Here is a 26,482-nt window from a genome sequence, read left to right as displayed (position 1 = left end):
ACTCAGTTGTATCCGACTCTTTGCGACCCCATGAACCGCAGCATGCTGGGCTTCCTGTCCATCACCAACTGCTGGAGTCTACCTAAACCCATGTCCATTGAGTTGGTGATGCCATCCAACCATCTCATCCTCTGTCGGCCCCTTCTCCTCCTGCCCTCAATCCTTCCCAGCATCAGGGTCTTTTCAAATGAGTCAGCTCTTTGCATCACGTGGCCAAAGTATTGGAGTTTCAGCTTCAACATCAGTCTTTCCAATGAACACCCAGGACTGATCTCCTTTAGGATGGACTGGTTGGATCTTCTTGCAGTCCAAGGGACTCTCAAGAGTCTTCTCCAACACCACAGTTCAAAAGCATCAATTCTTCTGCACTCAGCTTTCTTTATTGTCCAACTCTCACATCCATACATGACCACTGGAAAAACCATGGCCTTGACTAGATGGACCCCTTTTGGCAAAGTAATATCTCTGCTTTTTAACATGCTGTCTAGGTTGGTCATAATTTTCCTTCTAAGGAGTAAGCGTCTTTTAATTTCATGGCTGCAATCACCATCTGCAGTGATTTTGGAGCCCCCAAAAATAAAGTCTGACACTGTTTCCCCATCTATTTGCCATGAAGTGATGGGACTGGATGCCATGATCTTCATTTTCTGAATGTTGAGCTTTAAGCCAACTTTTTCACTCTCCTCTTTCACTTTCATCAAGAGGCTCTTTGGTTCTTCACTTTCTGCCATAAGGGTGGTGTCATCTGCATATCGGAGGTTATTGAGATTTCTCGCAGCAATCTTGATTCCAGCTTGTGCTTCTTCCAGCCCAGCGTTTCTCATGATGTACTCTGCATAGACGTTAAATAAGCAGGGTGACAATATACAGCCTTGACGTACTCCTTTTCCTATTTGGAACCAGTCTGTTGTTCCATGTCCAGTTCTAACTGTTGCTTCCTGACCTGCATATAGGTTTCTCAAGAGGCAGGTCAGGTGGTCTGGTATTCCCATCTCTTTCAGAATTTTCCACAGTTTATTGTGATCCACACAGTCAAAGGCATAGTCAATAAAGCAGAAGTAGATGTTTTTCTGGAACTCTCTTCCTTTTTTGATGATCCAGCAGATGTTGGCAATAATATCAATAAATTATTTAAATTAAGATTGATAAAGAAACTGAATCATTTATTCACAGTAGTTATTATATATATAGTCAGGGTCATTATTGACCAAACAAGCCCCATGTCATAGACCATGTTTGTATAAGGTCAAATGAACAGGTCAAATTAGTCATTTCAATAAATCACGGAGATTTTATAGAGGAAAAATATCAGGCAAACCAGTTGCTTGGTATTCTGTGTACAGAGCCAGCTGTTGACTTGTTCAACTTTTAAATTCCGTTTGCATCCTGTAGACACAGCCTAACCTTGGGAGCTACCCCCACATATTTCATTTTTCCTTTCCAGCAGCAGTTTAAAGGCTGTATTAAGCTTGAATGAATTAACCAAAAATTCAGTTTACATTGTGTATATGCACCATTGCCAAAGTAAAATAATTTGGGGAACATAAAAATAGTCAGCAGCCCCACAGTCATGGGAATCAATGTCTTAATGATTGAAAATACATTTTCTGGATGCTTTCAATGGGCTTCTTTAGTGTAATAAGGAATATCATTGGCACACGATTTATCATGAAGTTCATGTTTTTCTGTACAAATTATTCTGTATGAGTATTCATTGAATTCCATCTGAGAGGAAATATGTTAATTTTCTGCCCCCAAGTAATTTGTAGGAAAATGGAAATCAGATGTGCATATAGAGAAATTCATAGTGGAACTTAAGAACTGTATCTTCAAAAGTATCACCTAAATGTTGGCTTTGAATTAAGGTAATGTTCAGTATTTAAATAGAGTAGACAAATATGACAAAGGCAAAAAAGCCAAAAGCTTGGAATCAGAAGTCACAGCTTTATGTTTCAGCTCTGCCACATACTACTTGGGTATCCTTGAATTAAAAACCCTTCTCTGAGCTTTTGTTTTCTCATCTGTAAATTGAGAATGATGCTATTAACTCTGGCTGTACTTAACTTTTAGCCTTGTGACGTGCTTAGTCACTTAGTCATGTCCAACTCTTTGCAACCCCACGGATTATAGCCCAGTTCCTCTGTCCATGGAGATTCTCCAGGCAAGAACACGGGAGTGGGTTGCCATGCCCTCCTCCAAGGGATCTTCCCAAACCAGGGATTGAACACAGGTCTCCCACACTGCAGGCGGATTCTTTACAATTTGAGCCACCAGGGAAGTCCTAGCCTTGTGAGGAACAAAGCAAATTAGAGAGTGCACTTTAAAATATTCATACATATTTCAAAGTAGAGAGACTAATTCAATGACTTCTCATCTATCTATCATCCAAATTCAACTATTATCAATGTTTTGCAATGTTTACAAATCCTAGACATGATATCATTTCTCCTAACACTTGATCCTGCGTCTATAAAAATTTGAACATTTTGTTACGATTGTAATCATTATGCCATTGTCACATCTAACAAAGTTAACGGTAACTTTTTTGGCCTCCAGGGCTTCCCTGGGCTCAGATGGTAAAGAATTCACCTTCAGTGTGGGAGACTTGGGTTAGGTCTCTGGGTTGGGAAGATCCCCTGGAGAAGGGAAAGGCTACCCATTCCAGTATTCTGGCCTGGAGAATTCCATGGACAGAGGAGCCTGGCAGGTTACGTTCCATGGGGTTGCAAAGAGTTGGACATGACTGAGCGACTTTCACTTTCACCTTTTAAAAGTTTTTTGACCTCCTAATGCCCTGCTAATAATGAAATTTCCCAGTTTCTCCTAAACATTCTTCTTATGGTTAGTTGGAATCAGGATTCAAACAAAATCCCTATGTGCTACTGGTTGCAGAATCCATCCTATAGAAGACCTCCTCTTGTTTGGATTTCTCTATTCACTTCCTGTGGCATCCTTTAACCTGTTTCTCTGGCTCCCATAACTCCTATAAAAGAAATTTAACACTGCAGTTTAATTATATTTATATTCAGCTCATTTTTGGCCATGAATCTTCAAAGGTTTTACTGTGTGTTTCATATTTATCACTTATGCAGGCACATGGTGTGGATTTTCCATTTTTAATGGTAATGGTTATCCATGGGTTCAGATGATTACAACCTAATCTCACATCAAAGAACAATTCCCAATGACTTTTCATTTAGTGTTGCCTTTCTGTGATCATTGCCTAAATCAATAGTTTCATTAGACGTTTCAAAAGGGTCAATTTTGTTTAATTCTATTACTTTTCCCAACATATATTAGCTGAATTTTTCATGTAAGGAAGAACTTTACCTCTTCAGCTAGGTATTTGACTGCCTAGAATTATGGTTTGTAAAGGATGGTAGGATAAATATTTGTTCTATATAACTTACTTATTAGAATAGTATAGAAAATCAACTAAAATGTTAGTGGCTTAACTATTTTATACCCTGAGTCAACAATTTGGGCTGGGTTTTACTGGGCAGGCCTGCTGGTCTTTCTGCACTGTCACTAATTTGACTGTAGTTATTTGGTTGTATACCAGTAGTTTGGCGGTTCTAGGGTGTCTGAACAGTCAAATTACGTGACTGGTGTTTGACAGGCTGTCAGCTGGGGGGCCTTGGTTCTCCTCAATGCTTCTTTTGTTCCCCATTCAGGAATTAAACCTGGGCCCTCGACAGTGAGAGTGCAGTGTCCCAACCACTGGACTGCCAGGGAATTCCCTCCTCAAGACTTCTTAAGTAGGCTAGTTCAAGTGAGCTCACGTTATGGTCTCAGGCTTCCAAATGCAGCCAAAAGAAAACAAGCTCCAGTGTGCAAGCGCTTCTTATGCATCTGCCTGCATCACGTTTGCTAATGCTACATTACCCAAAGCAGGTCATGTGACCTTCCCCAGATTCAAAGAAAAGAGGAAAGGAGAAAGAAACTATTTCTTGATTGGAGGAGCAGCAAAATGACATTTCAAAAGGACATACAAACAAGAATAGGATGGTTATATTGTGGCCGTCTTTGCAAATCTTCTGCACTTTCTAAAGGCTGATTTCAGAGTTGTAAATTGGTGCATTTTCTTCCAATGGACTCCAATAAGTAGTGGTTTTATTTTTATTTGTTTGTTGCCTTTTTTTTACTTATATTTTTAACATCATTATGAACTCATGGGATTTTACATATTCAAACATATTTGAAGCTTTTCAGTTATCATTTTATTTTGCCCCCAAATTGCCCCACTTTGAGCCAGTGGAATGTCGATCATGGTGGCTCCTGTGTCTTTTTTGACATAATACCTTTACTTTGATATGGCTTCTATTTTTCTGGATACTACAAGAGACCTTGCTTGTCTAGTATACAGTAAGTCCCCTACATACGAGTGAGTTCTGTTTCAAGAGCACATTCATAAGCCCAATTTGTTCATAAGTCCAACAAAGTTAGCCTACACAATCAGCTATATATTATTATACTGTAACAGATTTATAATACTTTTTACACAAATAACACATGAAAAACAAACACAAAAAATAAAGGAAACATTTTTAATCTTACAGTTCAGTACCTTGAAAAGTACAGTAGTGCAGTTCAACAGCTGGCATACAGCGATATGTTCATACCTTTGAATGTTTGCAACTTGAAGGTTCATATGTAGAGGACTTGCTGTATATCCTGTCCCAAATGTGGAATGGGCCATTCCTCCAAGAAACTCTGATTCTAAATACAGAATACAAGTTATACTCATCGATGTTGAACCGTCACCGCCTCTGGGCTTTTTCAATCGACAGTGTTTGGAAATAATGTGGTTTTAAAAAATATAATAATTAGGGAGTGAAATAATGTTTCGTGTTGTGATTTCAAATTTAGCATTTGGGGATTATAACAGTGCTTTATTTGTATGCCAAAATATTCTACAAAATGCTATCATAATTTAGATGCATCCAAATCGAAACATCTTTATCCTTTTCCAGGGATATTATTACCTCTCACCCAGTGGAAAGCAGAAAACGATGCTCTGTTTGGCATGTGGACGATCCGTGAGAGCAGAGAAGGGGCTGAAACAGTTGCTTCCAGGGCTCCCATTCCTGTGTGCCTCAGCCTCCGAGACCCAGAAGCCCTTCTCACGTGGGCCTTTCAAGGTCATTGATGTGGCCAAGGTGTGTAATGATCTGAGCTCTGCTAATACGTGTGGCATGAGTCTGGAAACTTTGATGCATTCGTTATTTGCCTTGCACTCAAGTTCATCTCCACTCATCTAATTCATCTAATTCATCTTTTACTGATGCACCTTTACCATTCCACCTGCATTGATTTCCTTTTCCCCGTTGTCACTTAAAATACATTGTCTGTTAATAGTTCGATACACACTCTGAAGTTAATTGGGCACTTCTGAGGCTTTAATCATCTACTGACACCTTGCACTACTCTCCGTGTTGCTTTTAGATGAGAAAGTAACTGCAAATCTTTACTTAGTGGAGCAGCTTTTTGCCTCCATCCATGGGGTAAACTCCTTTTATGCTATTAAAGAACATTTCAGGGCTCATTTGATGTGCTGTTGTTAATGGCTCTTCAGGTTGGATGCCTGAATTCATGCATTCGTGTCTGATACTAATCGCATCATGGAGAAAAAAGTCTCTACTGCTTTCCTGTTTTCTTAATTTAAAGTGGCACCATTCAGTTGGGAGATTGGGATTGATCTATATGCACTGCTATATATAAAAGAGATAAATAGTGAAAACCTCCTGTATAGCACAGGGAACTCTACTCAGTGCTCTGTGGTGACCAAAATAGGAAGGAATTACAAAAGAGAGGGAATATAGGTATACGTATGGCTGATTCACTTTGTTGTAGAGCAGAAAGTAACACCACACTGTAAACTAACAAGTAAAATTTTTTACAAAAAACTCAAAGCAAAGTCTTAGAACATGATACTAAAAGCGACAATTTGGCATTAATAAACATTTTTTTAAAGAGTTTAAAAAAAAAAAACATGCTTCCCTTATCAAGACCTATCCCTCTGAAGTATTTATGAATGTGAGTTCTTTTCTAGTTCTTTTCTTTCTTCTTCATTCTGGAACCTTGTTTAAAATCTATATTTTCACAATATTTTCAAAACTTCACTAATTTACAACAACATTATACAGTCCTTTATCAAAATGATTCCTATAGTAGCTTTTTTATGTGTATTTCATTCTGGTCTCCATATCAGTTTTCCATGTATGCTTTCTTCTCTTTCAATGCCATCAATCTTGGTTTGTTTTTTTTTTTTCTTCTTTTTAGCTAATTAAAATGAAATGATATATCAAAAAAATTTTTTAAATGACACCTTTAAAAAAAATCTTTTCTTTCAAGTTTAGAAGCAAGTAGAATTAAAGAGAAACTTATACACCTATATAAAAAGGAGCGGTTCTTTATGGGTAGGAACCTTCCACCTGGTCTGCTCTTCAGGCTGGCCCAACTTGTTCCCAGATCGCTGTCCTCTCTGCCCTAAATCTGACACAGTTATAAGAGACACCAACTGAAACCTCAGTAACTCTGAAGGAGAAGGGGAGTCAGTCCTCCGGGAAAGCCTGCAGGCATTTGGCTTTGCCAAGGTGATAATGGGGTGGTGTAAAGGAGGTGGGGGGTGGGTGAGCTGATTGAAAAGAATCTCCAGTGTTACACTATCTCAGACACAGCTTTTCCCTCAGGCCAGCTTCTTGACTAAGGATGAATAGGGAAGGTGAAGTGTGGTGTTCACCACCCTGATTGCCATGTGGTTAAGGCTACGCTCATTCCCCTCCCCATATGTCAATATCTGCCATCCTAGGATGACATCATCCTAAAGTTAAAGATTCAGAGAATACCTGTAGTCCCACTGTCCATTGCTTCATCCCCAGGCTCTCTCTGGCCCTGGCATCCTTCTTCTCCAAGGCAAAGTAGAAAACAGGAGAAGGCCAGAAACACAAGCCAGAGTCCCAAAGTCACCTAGAGACTCAGTGACAGGGCTGGGAGGAGAACCAAGGAGTTTGGACCTAATGTCCTTCTGACTACAGCATCAAATACCTATATGATATATGATCATATGAAGTGAGCATTTCAAAATTTAGATGCGACATACATGTACAAGCACAAATTAAAAGGCTGAAGTATAACAAAATAACACTAAAAAGGAAAAAAGTTTGAGTCAATCTATGTTGTTTTTCTTTAAAAAACAAAATCAGACTGATTTATCTTCTCATGAAGCTGAAAACACTTTGAGTTATTATGAAGAGCATCTATTATCTTTACGGATGAAGACCTGCACGCAAGTATCTCATTGTGGCATGGCAGTTACGAACCAGAAGGCAGTGAAAATAATTGCATACAAAAATGGAAATGGATATCGAAATGGAAAGTTAATTGTGGCTGGAACATTCCCCATGGTAAGTGGCTATCACTTAAATGTTTCTCGCATCCTTAGAGGCAATGATAATGGTGATTCTTCTGACAAGAAAGAAAAGCAGCGGGATTGAGTGACAAATATCCCAGACCAGTTTTACCCATTTAAGCTGATGAGATCAAGATCTCTGTTTTCTTAAAGATGTTCTTTTTGATTGTATTTCTTTGGCTATAGACTTAGAAAAATGAGAAAACAGAATACAGTTTTCAGATTGGCTCCAGAGCAAAGAAGGGTAAAAAAAAAAAAGGCAAGGGGAAGACAAAGCTATCAGAATTTCTTCACTCTTGTGACAGACAGAAGGCCTTTTCTTTCCTCTTTTCCTTTCCCACTTCCAGTTGTACATCATCTGAATATTCTGAGATCCCACCTCATTTATCATCTGGAGAAGCTGAGCACTTGCTTGGTGACAGGGTTATTTTCAGATTGGAGAGGCAGGAGTTATGCTAGGAGGGAATATGTGGCTTCTGTCTTAGAGGCTGTTCCCCACGGTCCTGGGGAGGACGGAGCATCCCTGGGGTCCAGACCCAGCTTCGTCCTTCAGTTGCTTGGTAATGGTCTTATGTCGGTAGGTTCTGGCCAATACCTTTATCAGTGTATTTTATATGCAATGTTAAATGTGATGGGGAGTTACCCTGGAGATTTCTTTGCAAGTATTCACACACACACACATACACACGCAATTATTCACTCACCCCTTTGATTGAGTCTGAAGAGATTTTTTAAATGAAAATATTGTTGCTCAATGTTGGTCTAGGCAAAGGACAAAAGTCACCAGCTCCAAAATCCACCCTGGGACCCTAGCTTTTGTGGTCTTGGGCAAAAATGTTAACCTTTCAGCCCAATTTCCCATCTGCCAAATGGAAGTAATAATATGTCAGTTCTTGGTTTGAAAGTCAAGGACTCATTTATTTTAAAGCAGCTCATCTGAAGTGTTGGAATAATTTTATTCACTATAAAGCAACATAGTTGAAAGTCAATTTCTAGGTTAACATTTCTTAGGAAATAAATACTTCTGATGATAAAATGTATTAACACACATCAGCTGCTGCGTTCAATTTTTGGAGCTAAGAATTTTCACAGCTGGACTGGACTAATTTGTGAGATTACATAGGACAATCTAATATCAAAAATCATCTCTAATCAAAGATGAAGTTGGTAGTTATTGCTTTCTATTTTCTCAAATTAAAGAATTTTCTCAGAATTCTAAAAATAACACACTCTGCCTGATTATCCCCAGTTCTACCACTGTTTCCTCTCAGTCCCTTATAGTCTGTGTTTTTAGCTGCTTACAGAATGTACAGAACAACTTGGTCTGGCCAGAGCAGCCTCCAAAATATATACCAAAGATGGAACCACTATAAGTTCCTTGCGCAATCTGGTTTTATGGGCTCTGGATGAATCTTTTATTCAGAGAGATTCTGAGGAACCAAAGGAAGAGGCAGACCCTGTTGGAACCAAAGAGACACCTGTTGAAAGTATGAAAGGTTGGTTACATGCTACAGGATTTAGCTGGTTCTACTTATGTTGGTCATATGAAAGTTATATGTACTTCTTTCATTCAGTCACTCCTTTGAGAATTAAAAAAATCACAGGAAGCTACTCTTTTATGAAATTCTCATATTATTTTTACCTTGCAGAATACTAAGAAAAAAATTTTTTAATGCAAATTTGGTTTCAGAATCAAGACAATAAACAAATTTCCTGGTGTTTATAAAATATGTTTGACAGTTTGGCTACTTTGTGCAACATGAGCAGATTCTGTTTTTCTTTTTTTAATTTTATAATTTTTTTAAAAATTTATTTTTAATTGGAGGATAATTGCTTTACAGTGTCTTACTGGTTTCTGCCATACAACAACGTGAATCTGCCATAAGTGGTTCGGTTCTTAAATTCAGAATCAAAACCAGCTGAACACCACTTAAGAAAGTTGGATTAGATCAGAGCAAATCTCCTCCCACGATTAGAAGAGAAAGTATCCTCTCTACACCTGCTGTTCTCTGACTCCTCTAGCCTGCCTCTGCCCAACTCCACTACTCCTAGAGACTCCCAGAAGCACCAGCAAATGTACCCGTAGTGCAGCTCCTAGACCACTGTGTTATACTTATCTGTTTACATCTTTGTGCATCTCCTTAGACTGTGTACAACTTGAAGGCAGGGCCTGTATCCCCAACAATAATTGCTACATGAAAAAGAGTCTTGCTAGCAGTGATTCAGCAGTTATCATCCACTGTAGTATCGAGAGGCATGGCCTCAAGGTAAAGAATGTGGGTTTTGGACCTAAGACTGTCAAGGTTCAGCTCCTACCTATCACTTGCTAGCTGAATGATCATGGGTACTCTCTGTCCCTCAGTCCTCTCATTTGTAAAATGAGAACACTAATAGCCATGTGAATATATATATATATACTCATTCAGTGCTCATAAATATGAATGTATATTCCCAAGAGTATATATGATTATGAATACATATACATATGAATATATATCATTTAGATCAATGCTTGGTTGATGCTCTATCAATTTAATGATGTTAGTTATCATTGTGTTTGGGATTAAGTAAGGAAAACCCGCTCTACTGCCTATGTGTCTCTTCTTTATTCTCATACTACTATCACATTCATCAGATATCAGACATGTGGAATTTTTTCCCCACACCAACCAACTGTGAAACACTAGCAGCATGTCCTACAATTTAACTCAATTCTGACACTATCTACCTGGAGATAAGGTCAGATCTCACAGGTTAAGGGTGCAGTCTCACAACACTGCTCCCTGCTCACCCATTTCAGATGTCCAGACCTGTGCTTCTGACTGATTGACAATAAATTGGAAGTTCCCATGACACCCTCCTCGGGTTCACTTAATTTGCTAAAGCAGCTCACAGAATTCAAGAAAACCGTTTACTTACTGTTTCCGCATTTATTCTAAAAGGATATGATAAAGGGTACAGATAAAACATCCAGATGAAAGAGAAGCATAGGGTAAGGAAGACTCCGTGTTCTCTCTGACACTCCACTTGCCACGCACCTCCATGAGCTCACCAAACCAGAAGCTCTCTGCACCCTGTACTTTGGGGTTTTTCATGGAGACTTCAGAGAGGGGCTAGCAGTGGAACTAATGACGAGTAATGTAGGCGTGACTCGTCATTAACTCCATTTCCTGTCCCTCTCTGAAGAGCAGGGCATAGGGTTGACAATTCTGAGTTTCTAAGCATGGCTTGGACTTTCTGGTGACCAGCCCCCATCCGGAGTCCACCAGGACTCATCTTATTAGAACCAAAGAAACTGCTAGCATCCAGGAAACTCCAAAGAAGTTTGGAGCTCTATGTCAGTAGTTAGAACAAAAGCTGACACTAGTGCTCTCTACCACTTAGGAAAATGCAAGAATTTGGGGAGTTCAGTGCCAGGAACTGGACCAATATTTTTTTCTAATGATTTTATAATGTTATTTGTTTTGTTTTCTAATGCGTTTTAAAGAAATAACTATGTGAACATTTAATGACTAACTGATCACTAAAGCATATAGTTCTGCCTTTATTTGGCACATGGAACATTTGATCTCCAGGTTCTGGAAGATTTACAATTACGAACATTTTTCTTTCAAATTCTTATTTAAAACCTGGTTGGAAGTAATGTGATTTCGAGCAGGTCTACCGAAAGCGTATGACTATCCCTTCCCCTCATATTCTAAAGGTTATCCTTGAATCACTCAGGTGCGTTAGATTAGCTGGCCGTCCCCTTTACTGAATCATGACTTGGAGTTATGCCATCAGTTTGCATTGAGGACGTTAAAAGAAACAGACATCAATCAAAAACTCAGTATCAGGCTCACTATTAATATAAAGGTGATGGTTAAGGACACCGGCTCTGGAGGTAGATGGCCTGGATTCTAATTCTGATTCTGCCCCCACCTGGCTATGTGATGAAGTTATTGTGCAGAAGAAAAATGAACCTACCTCAGAGTATCATTTTGAGAATTGTATGAGATAATGTAGGTAGAGGTCTTAGTGAAATGCCCAGTACATAGTAAATTCTCAGCTTGTGTTAATTTGTATCAGTTCAGTTCAGTCGCTCAGTCCTGTCCGACTCTTTGCGACCCCATGAATCGCAGCACGCCAGGCCTCCCTGTCCATCACCATCTCCCGGAGTTCACTCAGACTCATGTCCATCGAGTCCGTGATGCCATCCAGCCATCTCATCCTCGGTCGTCCCCTTCTCCTCCTGCCCCCAATCCCTCCCAGCATCAGAGTCTTTTCCAATGAGTCAACTCTTCTCATGAGGTGGCCAAAGTACTGGAGTTTCAGCTTCAGCATCATTCCTTCCAAAGAAATCCCAGGGTTGATCTCCTTCAGAATGGACTGGTTGAATCTCCTTGTAGTCCAAGAGACTCTCAAGAGTCTTCTCCAACACCACAGTTCAAAAGCATCAATTCTTCGGCGCTCAGCCTTCTTGTATAGTAGGATACTATTAGCTGAATGACAAATAACCCCTTTATGAAGATCCTGAAGTGTTTCTCTCAGATCTCAGGACCTGGAAAAGTGTATCTTGAGGAATTCATCTCTCTCTGTCAGCCATTCATATCTTGAAATGGTGTTCTCCTCTTTGCTTTAGCCACACGGATGCTCAGAGCCCAAATAGTGCTTTATCTCAAGCAAAGAAAAACAATGTGGTATTCATGTCTAGTATCATGGTGATAATAAAAATATTATCTAGAATTTTTGGATGCTTGCACAATTAAATAGACTAATATTTTCTAAGCATGTCCCTTTTTAAAATCTTCCCAACAGCAGAATGAGATAGGTACTATTAATCATTTAATTGATGAATTCTCTGAAGCCCCTTATCTTTGGCTTCGGTCAGTTCCTATACTCCTTTCTCCCTTTCCTTGCTTTTTTATCTCTTTACTTTACCCTATGTCAGAGTAGATATTTGGGTAAGCTATCTCTTATTTTTTTCATAACTAGATACAGTGTAAAAAAGGAATTAAAATGTGTATTTACAATAAAATTAGCTTGAATTATTTACTTGCATTGAAGTTTCTGATCAAAATTTATATATTTGCATCTGGTTTTGGTGTTAACCTGCTTAAATCAAGTCATTAATGAAGAATGAAAAAACAAATGATCCAGCAAGCAAATTTATTCATTATTCATTGAACAATGGTAAATGTGTCATTTGTTTCCCAGGAAACTCAAGAATGAAAGTGAAAACCAAATCATCTCCAAAGTCTGTGACATCTGATAGTTTGGATGATATAGATACATCTTTGCTCACCTTCATCCTCAGAAATCCTATTGCCATCTGGGTGTCTTGTGGTGAACCATTTCTGTCTCCAAATGGTCAGTTTTGGCTTTGCTTTCTTTCAAGCAAGTACATGAAGGGAGAGAGAAATTTTTTGTCACCATAAGAAAATGAATTAAATGTGTACAATGTCAACCTAATAACATCACAGCTATGCAAAGAACAGGCGGTTCATCAATTAACATGTGAACAAGGATAGCTGTACTGTTATATTTGCACAATTGCCTATTTTTTTCTTACTGGAATGGAGTATTCTGCATAGAAAATGTCTAATTTCGTCGATAAAGAGATTCTTGGTCTATAAGACTGAGAATAATGGTATATGTTAGAAAATAACAAATGAGTTTAATTCACACTGAAGACGACCTGTCTGCACATTTTCATTTTTAAGAATTGCACCCTTTAGGCAGTAGGTGGATGTTTAAAAAATGAATGGTTCCAAGCCAGGCTTTCATCACCTCCAAATAGTTTGTGGAAGTAGAAAATGAAATATGGCTATTGCATATGGTAAATCTATATAATAAAACAGCACCGTTCTTCTTTTCCCCCTGCATTCCATAAAAAAATGCCTTAAGCCCTGTCATCTTTCAAATGAGGTTCCTTTTAATGACCCTTACCTTTTAATTACTTATTTCTAATTGAATCTATTTCTCGAAGCAGAAACTTCTTTTTATAAATTACTGGCTTGCAAGATAAATTATTGTTGATAAAAAGAATGCAAAATAAAACATCATGTATTTTTATTATTCTAGCTTTGAAGAAAGCAGAAAAAACAGAAAAACAGAACTGGCTTAAAAAGGACAAAATTTTGGCTGATCTAGATGTCATGAAACACAAAATGAGACAGTTAAAAGGTCAGTAAGAACTACATCAAGTATCACCATGTTTAAGTGTAGTCTCAATTTTCTGGTAGTTTTTTTCTACCATTAGATACCAGATGTTTCACTGAATATTTTATATTACAAAAATCACTTGAGCGAGTCTAAAACTTAATAATATATCTTTTCAGTACTGACTTTTATACTTGTAAATTTTATATCAATATGAATATCACATGATTTATATAGATGCATTTTTAAAATTTGGAGGATGTGTGGATCCTGTAACCAGCTTACTGATTTTGAAACAATTCCTGAACTGACATTTTGTGGACTTTGGAATTAGTCATTAACAAAGCTTTCTGTTATTTCTTGAGTATTTCTTGGGAAGAAGTTTTGCTAAGTTAATCTGAATAAGGACTGAATCTAAGTTCTTCAAAGATTAGTGTCTTTATCTCAGAAGGGCTCTCTCTTATGCAGTGTAAGATATGTTATTCAGAGACAAAGTGATAAATTGACACTATTAGTCTTCTTCTTTCATTCTTTTTGTCACAGAATCTTAAGTTTCTGATCTTATATTGTTCGCAGTACTTGAGACACTAAATGATTCTTTGAGGATGAAAGTGCAATTATGGACTTAGTCTGAGAAGGAATCCCTTTCAGGCTCTGTAATTGCGAGAGCAGGATTTCAGCTCCTGAGTGTTTGTACTGTCTGGTGTCAGAAACATGTGAACCTCACTTCAATAAATAAGACAATTCGTTCTAAGTGCACTCTGGGTTGAAATGGCTGTTTTTCAGTTTTTACCAAAAGAATTGTTGCATCTAATTGAGAAGCATCTATTTCTATTGCTAACCTCTACCACTCTAACTTCTAGATATCTTCATTTGAAGGTACCATGGACATGTCTATGATAACTAAAGTTGTCATATCCCCATGTGACGACCGTGTTGTTGTTGTGATTAGTCACTAACTTGTGTCCAACTCTTTTGTGACCCTGTGACTGTAGCCTGCCAGCCTCCTCTGTCCATGGGATTTTCCAGGCAAGAATACTTGAGTGGCTTGCCATTTCCTTCTCTCACGAATCTTCCTGACCCAGGGATTGACCTGCATCTTCTGCATTGGCAGGTGGATTATTTACCACTGAGCCACCTGGGACGTTATCATATCGCTGTTTTATTTCATATCATATTATATATCACACCAATGCCTCCTTTATTTCTTCTGTATACATTGCCACAACCCACTGAGGTATTCCAGCCCAAGGACCTGGGAGTCATCCTTGGCATTTCCCTCTCTTACTATCTTTAAGCAAATATCCTTAAGTCTTATTGTTTTGAATATGTTATTTTCAAATGAGTTATACTGGCCTTAATTACTACTATCATTATCCAAGTTCAAGCTATTGTTGCCTATTCCTTGGGTTACTGCACCAGCTTTCTCACTGGTCTCCTTGCCTCCCATCTTGATAGTAGTATCCATCTTATGCATAAAGGTGACATTCTGGACCTGGAGTGATAATGCACAAAGGCAAAGGAGTTACACTACTCCAGGCATAAAACCCTTCAAGGTTCCTCATTATCTTTATGGCAAAAGTGAAAGCCCTTAATATTGTCCTTCACGATCTGGTTCTCTGGAAACTTCTTCATCCCCTTATTCATTCCACTCCACCCATGTGGAGTTTTTTTTTTCAGTCCCCCAGACTTATAGGTGGAGAAGGCAATGGCACCCCACTCCAGTACTCCTGCCTGGAGAATCCCATGGACGGAGGAGCCTGGTAGGCTGCAGTCCATGAGGTTGCAAAGAGTCGGACACGACTTAGTGACTTCACTTTCACTTTTCACTTTCAAGCATTGGAGAAGGAAATGGCAACCCACTCCAGTGTTCTTGCCTGGAGAATCCCAGGGACGGGGGAGCCTGATGGGCTGCCGTCTATGGGGCCGCACAGAGTCAGACACGACTGAAGCAACTTAGCAACAGCAGCAGACTTATATGCTTTCTTAACTCTAAACTTTTGATACAGTTTAGTTTCCTTTTGACACAATTTAGTTCTCTCTCCTGCTTTTTTGGATTGCTTCCATTATTTACTTTTCAGCTTACTTTCCTAACATTCTAGGTCAGGAATAGTATGGTGTATCATATCTTGAACCTCCCATCTGATAGCCCTTATCATTTTATTACATACTGGATCATATGACTGTTTCTCCTATGTTACATTATAAATTTTTCTGTACCCTTCTTATTTGTCCTCTGAGTAGTTGTGGGATTATTTAATTAAAGAATAACCGGAATTTCAACCACTTACCCTAATGAGTTTTCTAAGCTCTATTTAAAGTTTTATCCAATTAAATCAATAGAAAGTAACATTAAAAATAGTACCTGGCAGAGCTGCTTTTATTGAATTCTGATTTTATATTATGTCTTTAATTTTTATTATAATTCAGCATTAAAAAGACATTTTAAAATTCAGTTGGCATCATCTACAATATCGCTGTTGAAAACAGTCTATTTGGTCAGATGGTTTCCATTATGGGGGAATCCATTAATGTAGTTTCTCTTAGATAAATCTTGTCTGTTACATTTTCTGCTATTAAATGTAAATTCAGAATAGGTCTTATTAAGATAACTATTCAGAGGATGGTCTTTTCTATTAATAATTGTTGGGATTATGAAAATAAATAAGAACAAGTTTAAATTCAGTTAACTGCAGTCCCTGTTGGATTGTGAGCTTCTTGAGTATTGGATGAAAGAGGAGGTTTGGAAGATATGAATAGTGATGAAATTGATTATATCTTACTATTTTAGCCATTGGTAAATGCAGCAAATGTTCACTGAGCATATACTGTACTAAGCTGATTTTACATTTCATTTGTAAGCATTATCTTTGCTAATATTAATCAAATGCTAGTAATAACTTTGTACAACTTTTATGATTAAGTTATAGATGTCAAATATTTATACATGCTTAGTGCAGAATAAATATTCAATAAATATTGAGAAGGCTGTCCATTTTCCCACTTAGGGTCTTAGAAACTGATAAACAAAACTGAGGGATGGCAGATCAGGCCAAAGTATCACCTTTGTTACATATAAAGGCAATGCTGGAACATTGTATTTAGTGTGAGAGCTAAATGGGACTGCCAACTGAAATCCCAAGTGAGGTGGGCTAATGCTTTTAGGCATGTATGGTGCTGAACCAGCATGGGCCCTCCCAATAAAGAAGAGGCCTGAGGAGAGCTATTCAGGTGAGACTTATAGTCAGAAAGAGCAGCAAAGTACTCATGTGCTCTAATAGTTAGATTTGATTTCCCCCACTCCAGCATTCTTGCCTGGAGAATCCCATGGACAAAGGAGTCTGGTGGACTACGGTCCATGGGATCACAAAGAGTCAGACATGACTGAAGTGACTTAGCACACAGCACACACACATGATTCCCCCCTCCCCAATCTCATGTAAATAAAACAGAAAATATGGAAAAGATAACAAAAATAAAAACAATTTGTTCAGTGCATTTTTGGGGTTTCTATTTATTATTCTTACCTATATAAATAATAGTTGGCTATGAAAACCTTTCCCCAAACCCACACCTTTTGTGATGACATTATGTCCTTTTAAAACATTATACATCTCCAAAACATGCTGGCTAAATATACTGGCAAGTTCTTTCATTTTCTTAAGATCATTAGAAACAAGTTGACAAATACCAAATAATGCATAATGTTTTTTTGCTGTTTCTTATGTTCAAATGCTGGCTCTCAACAGTGTAAATGATAAGCTATCAGAGAACTGCCTTTAGTTAAGCAAAATTTTAGTGTTCAAAATGCATTACAAATAAAATATTTATTGAGATATTATCCATAAGAATTTATGTGTCCTAAATTAATGCTACCAGCACATTATGAATAGAGTCAGCTAAAAACTATATTTAACATAAATGTGTGTTATGTATTTTTCTGGTGCCGCCAAGTTCTCCTCCAAAGCATGCTGGCTAATGGCACTGTCACTGTAATTCATTGGCTGTTGATTCAATTATGTTTTCTTCACATCCATAAATTGCATATGAATGATAATAAGGTACATAGAGTTCTGATTTCCCTGAAAAGTCATTGCTGCCACCTATTTTTATTGCTGGATCTATTTTCACAAACTTGAGCTATAAAAGCACCAATGTTTTATCCTCTACAAATACTCAGTTATTTCCAGAGGGCTGTGTTCATAGTCAGGGTATGAAAACCTGCACGTTAAGAGTCCCCTGGCAGCAAAATTAGGACTCGACTTCATTTCAATATTTCTATTATTTTATCCATCTAAGTGTTGCTTTCTCAAAGAAGCCTTCTCTGACACAGCAGACTAGGTCAGAGAGGCCTGTTACATGATTTTTTACACACTCTGTACTTCAGGGATAAAACACACTTACAGTCAATTATTGGTGTAATCATTTCCTTGACATTTGGCTTTCTTTCCAAAGTGTAAGCCTTTGAGGCAAGGGCTTGGTCTCCTACAGGTTTGTATTGGCACCATCTAGCACAATGCCTGACTCATAGCTGGTGTTCAACATCAATTTCTAGAAGGGATATACCAGAGAAAACATTATTTGTACCTTAAGAAGTTGGGAGATCAACTTCTCTGAGTCTGAGACTCAGTGCTGAGTATATCTTCAGCCCAGAGAAAGGAAACAATTTAATAAGTGTGACCTTTAAACCTCTTTTATAATGATTTAAAGTCATCTAGCTGAAAGAATACATAAATACAAATCACCACACTTATTAACTTATGCCTGTGATTCTTTAGAATACAGTATTCTAATAAATATTTTCTCTTATTACAGCTTCTTAAGAGCACAAAGGACACAGCAGAGGTGTCAGAAACTAATCGTGCTCGCAGGGTATTATTAGATAGGAAAAAAAAAGGCCTCCTGTCTCTTGGGTTAATATTATTTTAGAAATACTTAATCCCCAGGCTGCTAAGCTAATTGTGGGGGAAAGGCTTATTATTAGTGAAGAGAACAAAACATATGTTCCATGACTGGAAGAGATGATGGGCTATATAGGTCATGGATTCTATTTGACTAAATTACCACTGAACCATATCGCGGATGAGAGGCTGGGGCCAGTGTGGAAGTCAGCATGTTACCTTTCTTTTCTATCTGTACAGTGAGTATGCATATCCTGGCTATTTAAAGCCTCCAGCTCCCATATGAAGAGCCGTTGTTAGAGCTTATTACCTTAGGCATCTTCACTTTTATGATATATTTAGTATTTTAGCCTCTGCTCCCAAGTGGAATGATTTATGCATAGAAAGCCAAACCAATTTATTTGAAATCTGAACGCCTATCATCAGAAACAACATTTCTAGTGACTTCTTTCCCCAGGGCGGCGGGTAGCAGCATGTCAGCCAGCCACCACGGTTTCCAACAAAAGCCCTGTGCAGCTGGTGGTAGTGGAAGGAGGCTGGACTGAGCAGACTCAAGAGGAAATTAAACTCATGGACCTCATAAGACATAGAGAGGTATGCTCTTTAGGACTGCAGACATTAAAGGCTCAGCCTCTTTTATAAGCTTTTAAAACTAGAGTATTAATTTTTTTTTTACATTTTGCTATTAATTTATTCTTAGCATCTGGTCAGTTATGACCACATAAGCATATGCCAAGCATTGAGTTGGCATTTGGAGAGTAGCTATCTAAGAGACAGCCAGCTCCTAGGAAAGTCTGTTTTGTTTGAATGGAGACCAGAAATTATGACCTTAGCAAAGAAGAGAAAAAGGCCCAGTGGATATGTACAAAGGTAATTATAATAAGTGTAGTCAAGTTGAGCCTTATGGCTTCATTGCTCATCACTCCTAAGGGTATGTCTCAATCTGTAAAAAGAGGAAGGAGCAAAATACTAATTGCAATGGAGACATTCAGAAGTGAGGAATTTTAAAAAGCTGTTTGAGTCCAATTGATTAATCAGTCAGGATTGCCAGAAATAAAAAAGTCAAGACAAGAAAGGTCAGCTGTTGAGAGAGAGTTGGGGATAGAGACTGGGGAAAACTTTTTGCTTTGTGAAGTTTTTCATCAAAATGATGTGTTCTTATTTAATAGGGTTTCTCAAATCGTGAAATGTGTTCAATCTAAATCTTAGGCGTGTGCCCAAGTCAAGGTTACTAGAAAAAAAAAGAAATTGACATTGCTAGAAATATGACTTCTTGCCAAGCTAAGAAGGATAAATCACTGACCAGGGAATGAATGCAAAGCATTGAACTAGGACATGCTTGAAGTAGGATGAAAAGCTGCCTGGCAGGGATCTGGCAGAGTATAAGGGTGGCTGCTGTATTTTAAAAGAGAGAGTAAAGATTTAAACAACAGTCATGTACATTCCCTTAAGCGTTTCTTGGTTAAAGGAAATGATGTTGTGATTCTAATAAAAAACTCATTTGTTAGATGCAGAGAAATCACTCAGTAGGAGAAACACCATGCAAAAATCCAAAAACACATCTCTATTCATTTCTCCAAATTATAAATGAAAGTTAAGTACTTTGCCAAAATAAGTGCCTTATTGTACGACTCTAATGGCTATTATTGCCTATAGTGATTCACTGAAGCAAGGGGAATTACAGAAGAATCAGTGATAGGAGATGGTAATGTATTTCCTAATTTTTTTCAACATAATTTACAATGATAAGATATTCCTGTCTTTCATCATATCCTTCACACACACACACATACACACACACAAAACAGACAGTTCTCTAACCGTGGCACTCTACTTTTCTTAATAGGCACACCTTTCTGAAGTCCAAGAACTGCAATCCAAGAGAAATTCTCTCATTGCACCTAAGTGTACAGCATTCAAGCAGAGCAACCTGTATAAACAGCCCAATGCAAAACGAGTATGGATTTACCTAAATGGAGGCAGACTTGAAGATGGCACTTATGCCTGGGGCAAAACTATTTCAGAGGTAAATTTAGTGTGAAAGGAGAATGTTTCATAAGGCTAGGTTCAAATTCCAACTGTGACATTTCTAGATTGTTAGATCAGGCAAATTATTTTACCTCTCTAAACCTCATTTTCTCATCTGTAAAATGGGAGAGTAATACTTTCCTCACAGGGTTGAGATGATGATTGAATGAATTTATGTGTGTGAAAATCTGGAGTACAACTCTGCATGACATAATGTGTGCACCAGAATATGGTTCTTGGCTGGCAGAGAACAATAATGGTTAAACGCACAGCAGTCAAAGAGTAAAATCTAAACTTGAAAATAATTTAAAATAGTTTTCCTCTTCCATTTTAAGACTGGTTCACAAAAAGCGTGATTATCCTCTAGATATGTTCTCTGTGGGGAAAACCACAGTATTCACTAGAGGAAACCTGTCATATTCTTGATGCCCAGAGTCTGAGAATTATGGCAGACTTTCCACTTTCCAAAATTAAAAGACTGACTAAGGAAAAGATGAATAACAGTTCATTTATTGTTTGCAATATCAGGATACAATTCTGAAATTTGATATTTGTCTTCATCTTTAAATAAAAACTTTAGGTACCTAGGAAATGGATTTTGGTAGAATTTCAAAAATTCTTATTTGTTGTAGTAATATCTTACATTGTAAAAAATGTTCTTCTTATTATTTTGTGAAATGTTTTCATAACTTTTTCTGGGACAAGAGGAAGTCACATAAGGATGAGATGTTGGTGGAGGATGGAGGAAAAGGCAAGACAGTGCAACAGATGAGCCTGGAGGAGTTCATGGAGGCTGCTGGGGGCACCTAGAGTATCAGGGGAGCTGCAGAGGGGCTGTGCCCCTCATGGTTGGTGATTTCAAAGTGTGATGGAGACCACCTTACTTTGACAAGGACTTTGAATAACAACTGTGAAAGCAATTACATTTCAGAAGTTGACAACAGATTTGCCGTGCTTGAGAAAGAGAAAAATGCAGACAATACATTCAAAACTAGGAATATAAGCAAAGGGACTTTATACACATGAAGAAAAAGAAAGTGACTTTTTTTTTAAATGAATGAGAGCTTTTTCAGGAGAGAATATCCTAGAACCATTTCTGTAAAAAAGCTGAAACATTTCTCAGAAAATCACAGTTTATTAAATTGTACCTAACCATTGCAACAAGAACTCATATGTTAGTGAGGGAATATGAAATGATTAATAAATAAAGAGTAGAGCAGAGACAATAGGATTAAAGATGGACTTTAAAACTCAGGAGAGCAAAAACTTACAGTAACTTTTAAAAAAATTACATATACCTAGTGAAGGAATGACTTTTGGATTTATGTGACTCTCATGTAGCAAGTAAAAGGCATTCCATACATACTATTCCATGATCATACAATTATTTTATGAGCTTTGTACATAAAGGGCACTATGCTAGATGCTGTAAAGTATTACTGTAATTTATGTGTGTGAAAAGAGTTTGAAAAGTTTATAGTGTAGTATAATTGACAGGTTAACCTCAATAGTAGTGGTAGCAATAGGAGATATAAAATAGCACACGAGCTTTGTTCTCATTGCATTCATATTTACAATTGGCAAAACATTTGAAAATATATCAAGCTTTACTTAAGTTTATAAAGAAATGGGCACTCTCATGTTAACAGGAGTGCAACTTTTTGCAGGATCATGTGGCTATACAAATCATATGAAAATGCACTTCTATTATAGAATCCTATCCCAAGGATATTTTCATGAATTTATGCAAAGGTTATTTGATAATAGTATTTATCATAAGTTATTTATAGCATAGAAAGATTAGAAATAATCTCACAAATAGGGAGTTGGTTAAATGAATTATAGTATGTAGAATGGGATATTATAAATAAAATCAGCTTTAGAAAGAATAATGACAATAAAGATGTTCAAGACATACTAAATGAAAGAAGCATAATATAAAGCATATAGAGTTGAATTCTATAAACATGTATGTACACACATTAAAGAAAAAGACTGGATGGATTTTATTTTTGGAAGTGTTTATTGGATGGTCTTATTACTGGTGATCTAATAGAGACGGTCTTTCTTTATTATGTGTATTTCTATGTGTTCCATATTTTGTTATGCTGAACCCAGATTGTAAGAAGAATGCATTTGCTAAGGGAGCTGCCACTCCTTTTAGAGAAGTACTAACAGCATGTGATGAAGGTCAGATCAGTAGTCCATGCAGGAAGTTCAATAGTAGTTCAGAGGAGGGAACATCGTGCCCACCTGGGGTGAAGGAGAAAGCTCCACAATGGACTCGATCAGGATCTCTGATGGAATTTGATCAATGGGGAAGAGTCAACATTTAGGCAGAGTAAGGATGAGGAGCAGCACACACAGAGGTATGGGTGTTAGATTCATAAACCAAATAGGTATTAATAGATGGTACTTGAACTAGGAAATAGGGAGAGATACAGACAACTGGAGAAATTGTTTAAAAGCATGTATGGTGGACACCACATACTCTCTGTATATTCTCCGTGGGCTGCTATAACAAAAAACCACAGACTGGGTGGCCTAGACAACAGAAATACATTTCTCACACTTCTGGAAGCTGGAAATTTCAAGATCAAGGTGCCATCAGGGTTGGTTTCTGATATGGATTCTCTTTCTGGGTAGCAGATGGCTGACTTCTCACCACTGTGTGCTCACACAACCTTTCCTCTGTGCTTACGTGGAGAGAGAGAGCGCACTCTAATGTCTCTTAACCTATGAGTTTTGGGGAGGACACAGTTCAGTCCATTACACTACACCAGACTAAAGCACATAAGCCACTAGTTGTCTCTGAATAAGGCAATGGCATAGTAAAGACGATGTTTGGAGGAGATTAATGTGGCCTTGGTGTATAGACAGATACTTAGGCAATGTCTAGAAAGCTTTCTGCATATTATTTCTTCTTTTGTTTTGTTAAAAAATGTTCTTTCTAATCTCTTTCCTTTCTTTTTCCATTCTGTTTTTGTTTTTAGGGATCTCTTTGAGATTCTTCGTGATCAATTAGAAAAGTGTCTTTTCAGGCTATCAGCCTGTAAAGAATACTCCAGGAAAATGGACTGTGGGTGTGAAACTACAGGAAGAGTAGGGTTCAGATTTTACTGGGTGAATCTGGCTAACAATGCCAGTTCCAGAGAAGCTCAGCGTTTCCGTGGCTGGTACTTTTACCCAAAGAATGAGGAACAGAATGCTTTTCAGAGTGCTTCCCTCTACTTTCTACAACAAAACCCCCAGATGGTGTTTGAATCCTATTAATGCAGGTTTTCCCCTCAACTTCTTTCACTGCTGTGGCTATTCTGGATGATTTAACCACATGCTTCCTACCCAGTCTTTGAACGTGGCTGGAGCATCTCTCATCTCCAGCTGCTGCAGGGTCATCTGTCATCAGTGCATCCCCTGCCCCACAGGGTTAGTGGCTGTTTCTTCAGGGCCATCATATTTCTCTGATTTATGACTGTCCAAGCCCTTCCTTCTATGGCCCTGTAGCATTTGTCTTCTCCCATCCCTGCAATATCTTTCCGATTCCACAGAATTTCAAAACCAATGTGCTCTCTCACAGCCAAGCATAGTTCTGAATGCATGAGTGGAAGCTGAATGAATGAGAAACAGATTTTTTTTTTTTAATTTGTAGAGGGCAGTACCTCATGTCCTCAGGGAGTATGAAATGGTTCTGTGGTGTCCATGGGCACCACCCTGAGAGTACCAGGTCTATGAAAACTCACAAAATAGGTGAAGAATTATGTAAAGAGCATTGCTTGTTTATTATGAGCTTTTGTTATTGCAGAATTTAAACATGTAATTTATATTACCCACTTTAAAGGAGGAACTTGAGTAAATTTACATATATGTGAAAAGCTGAGAATTAAGAACATCATTAAAGGTCAAAAGTTAACTGGACATTTTAGAACCTAATTGTACTGAAATGTCTTTTTTTCCTCCCAAATTTATTTTTTTTTAAGATTTTTGTAAACTCATTAACTGAGTCTGGTGTAAAATAGATCTTCGTGAAAACCAAATGAAACAGCTATAGATTTAACTCCTATTTGTATTTAGTACACGTTTCTATTAAACAACATTCATTCACTTGATTATAATGGGCTTCCTAGGTGGCGCTAGTGGTACAGAACCTGCCTGCCAGTCCAGAAGACGTGAGACGCAGGTTCCGTCCCTGGGTCAGGAAGATCCACTGTAGGAGGGCGTGGCACCCCACTCCAGTGTTCTTGCCTGGAGAATACCAGGGACGGGGGAGCCTGGTGGGCTGCCGTCTATGGGGTCGCACAGAGTCGGACACGACTGAAGGGAATTAGCAGCAGCAGCAGCAGTGACATTTTAGTGGTAAAGTAGGGGAAAATAGAAGAGTTATCCTTATGTAGGATTTTTTTCAGGGCCTTCCCGAGTGGCACAGGCAGTAAAAAATCTGCCTGCAATACAGGAGACCCGGGGTTTGATCCCTGGGTTGGGAAAATCCCTTGGAAAAGCAAATGGCAGCCCACTACTCCAGTACTCTTGCCTGGAGAATTCCATTGGCAGAGGAGCCTCATGGGCTACAATCTATTGCAAAGAGTTGGACAAAAGTGAAGTGACTTAGTAGCAACATCAGGGTTTTTTCAAGCTGCAGGAATTTCTTCTAGAGACCTATCTACATATTTCTAGGACAGCTCCCCACTTCTCCCAGTCAAGGTAGAAACTCAGTTATTGTACTCTTTGGTTGCCTTGGAGTGGAAAAAAATACATAATAATAGCTGCTAGGACTGAATTGTGGTCCCCTTTTCCCCCACTTCCAGTTCTTATGCTAAAATCCTAACCTCCAATGTGATTGTATTTGGAGACAGGGCTTTGAAGAGGTAATTAATGTTATGTGACCTTAAGGGTGGAGCCCTAACCTGAAATAATGTGTGGATTTATAAGAAGAGAAAGATTTCTCTCTTTTCTTCCATCATATGAGAACACTACAAAAAGGCAGCTGTCTATAAGCCAGGAAGAGCTCTCACCAGAAACCATATTAAACCACGGCTTGGTCTTGACTTAGCAGCCTCCAGAACTGGTGGTATTCGTTTTGGCAGCCTATGCAGAAGATAGCGACTATTACTATGGAAAATTTAGGAAAACTGCAAAACTGTATGAAACCATATGAATCTGTTGTAATTAATATGAAATTTTGGATTACTTGAATAATAGATTATTGTTCTGTTTTCTAATTGTAGAACAGCATACAGTCATTTTTGCATTAAAATTAGAAACATAAAAAGCACCAAGAAGGAAATGAAAATTCTGACTCCCACAAAAAACCACAATTATTATAATTTTAGTAGATCTATTCACATGGTTTCTATATATTTATACATTTGTTTGCCATTGTCATCATGTTAGATTACATTAATATGTGTAATTATTCATCAAACAAGCTCTTGTAACTTTTTGCCTGCATAATTTAATATTCTTTAACAAAACATTATTTTCGATGGCATCATCATGTTCTATCAAATGGTTGGATTATTACTTACTCTACCAGTTTTCTATTGTTTGCCATTTAGATTGTTTCTAATTTTGCTATCATAAAACATTATCCAAATAACATTATCTACACATAAATCCTTTTTAAATTTCTGATTATCTCTGCCAAATAAATTCTTAGAATTTCTAGGTCAAATTATGTAGATGTGTTGGAGAATTTTGACAGCTATCATCAGATTGTTTTCTAGGAATATTTCAGCACCTGATGCTCCCACAAGTTTGACTGAGAGTTCCTACTAACATGCTGTTTACATGAGTAATCAACAATGCTAATTGCAGTCACTTAGAAATATGTATTTGCAAGTTGACAGGAGAGAATGTTATATCCGTGTTTCAATTTATATGTCTTCAATTACTTGTAACAGTGATTTTTATTTGTTTTGCTTGGTTTTTACCATTTATTAGTAGTCTGTGAATATTTTTCACACTAATATAAATTTTCTTTTTCTATGGCAATAAGCTATGCATA

General features: G+C 37.8%; 1 protein-coding gene across 2 annotated transcripts in view; it reads left to right on the top strand.

The window, feature by feature from the left end:
- Positions 1–26,482, top strand: part of DCDC1 (doublecortin domain containing 1) — a 438,943-nt gene that overhangs the window by 386,026 nt on the left and 26,435 nt on the right. For both annotated transcript variants that reach the window (XM_040258928.1, XM_040258929.1), the window contains 7 exons: positions 4,974–5,159; positions 7,206–7,406; positions 8,706–8,907; positions 12,608–12,760; positions 13,475–13,576; positions 18,911–19,047; positions 20,300–20,479. In XM_040258928.1, coding sequence (XP_040114862.1) covers positions 4,974–5,159; positions 7,206–7,406; positions 8,706–8,907; positions 12,608–12,760; positions 13,475–13,576; positions 18,911–19,047; positions 20,300–20,479 — 1,161 coding nt within the window. The remainder of the gene's footprint in view (positions 1–4,973; positions 5,160–7,205; positions 7,407–8,705; positions 8,908–12,607; positions 12,761–13,474; positions 13,577–18,910; positions 19,048–20,299; positions 20,480–26,482) is intronic.

The sequence above is a fragment of the Oryx dammah genome, unplaced genomic scaffold, assembly GCF_014754425.2.
Source record: "Oryx dammah isolate SB20612 unplaced genomic scaffold, SCBI_Odam_1.1 HiC_scaffold_17, whole genome shotgun sequence".
Classification (NCBI taxonomy): domain Eukaryota; kingdom Metazoa; phylum Chordata; class Mammalia; order Artiodactyla; family Bovidae; genus Oryx; species Oryx dammah.
The sequence above is the reverse complement of the archived record's forward strand: the minus strand, read 5'-3'. Positions and strand labels throughout refer to the sequence as shown.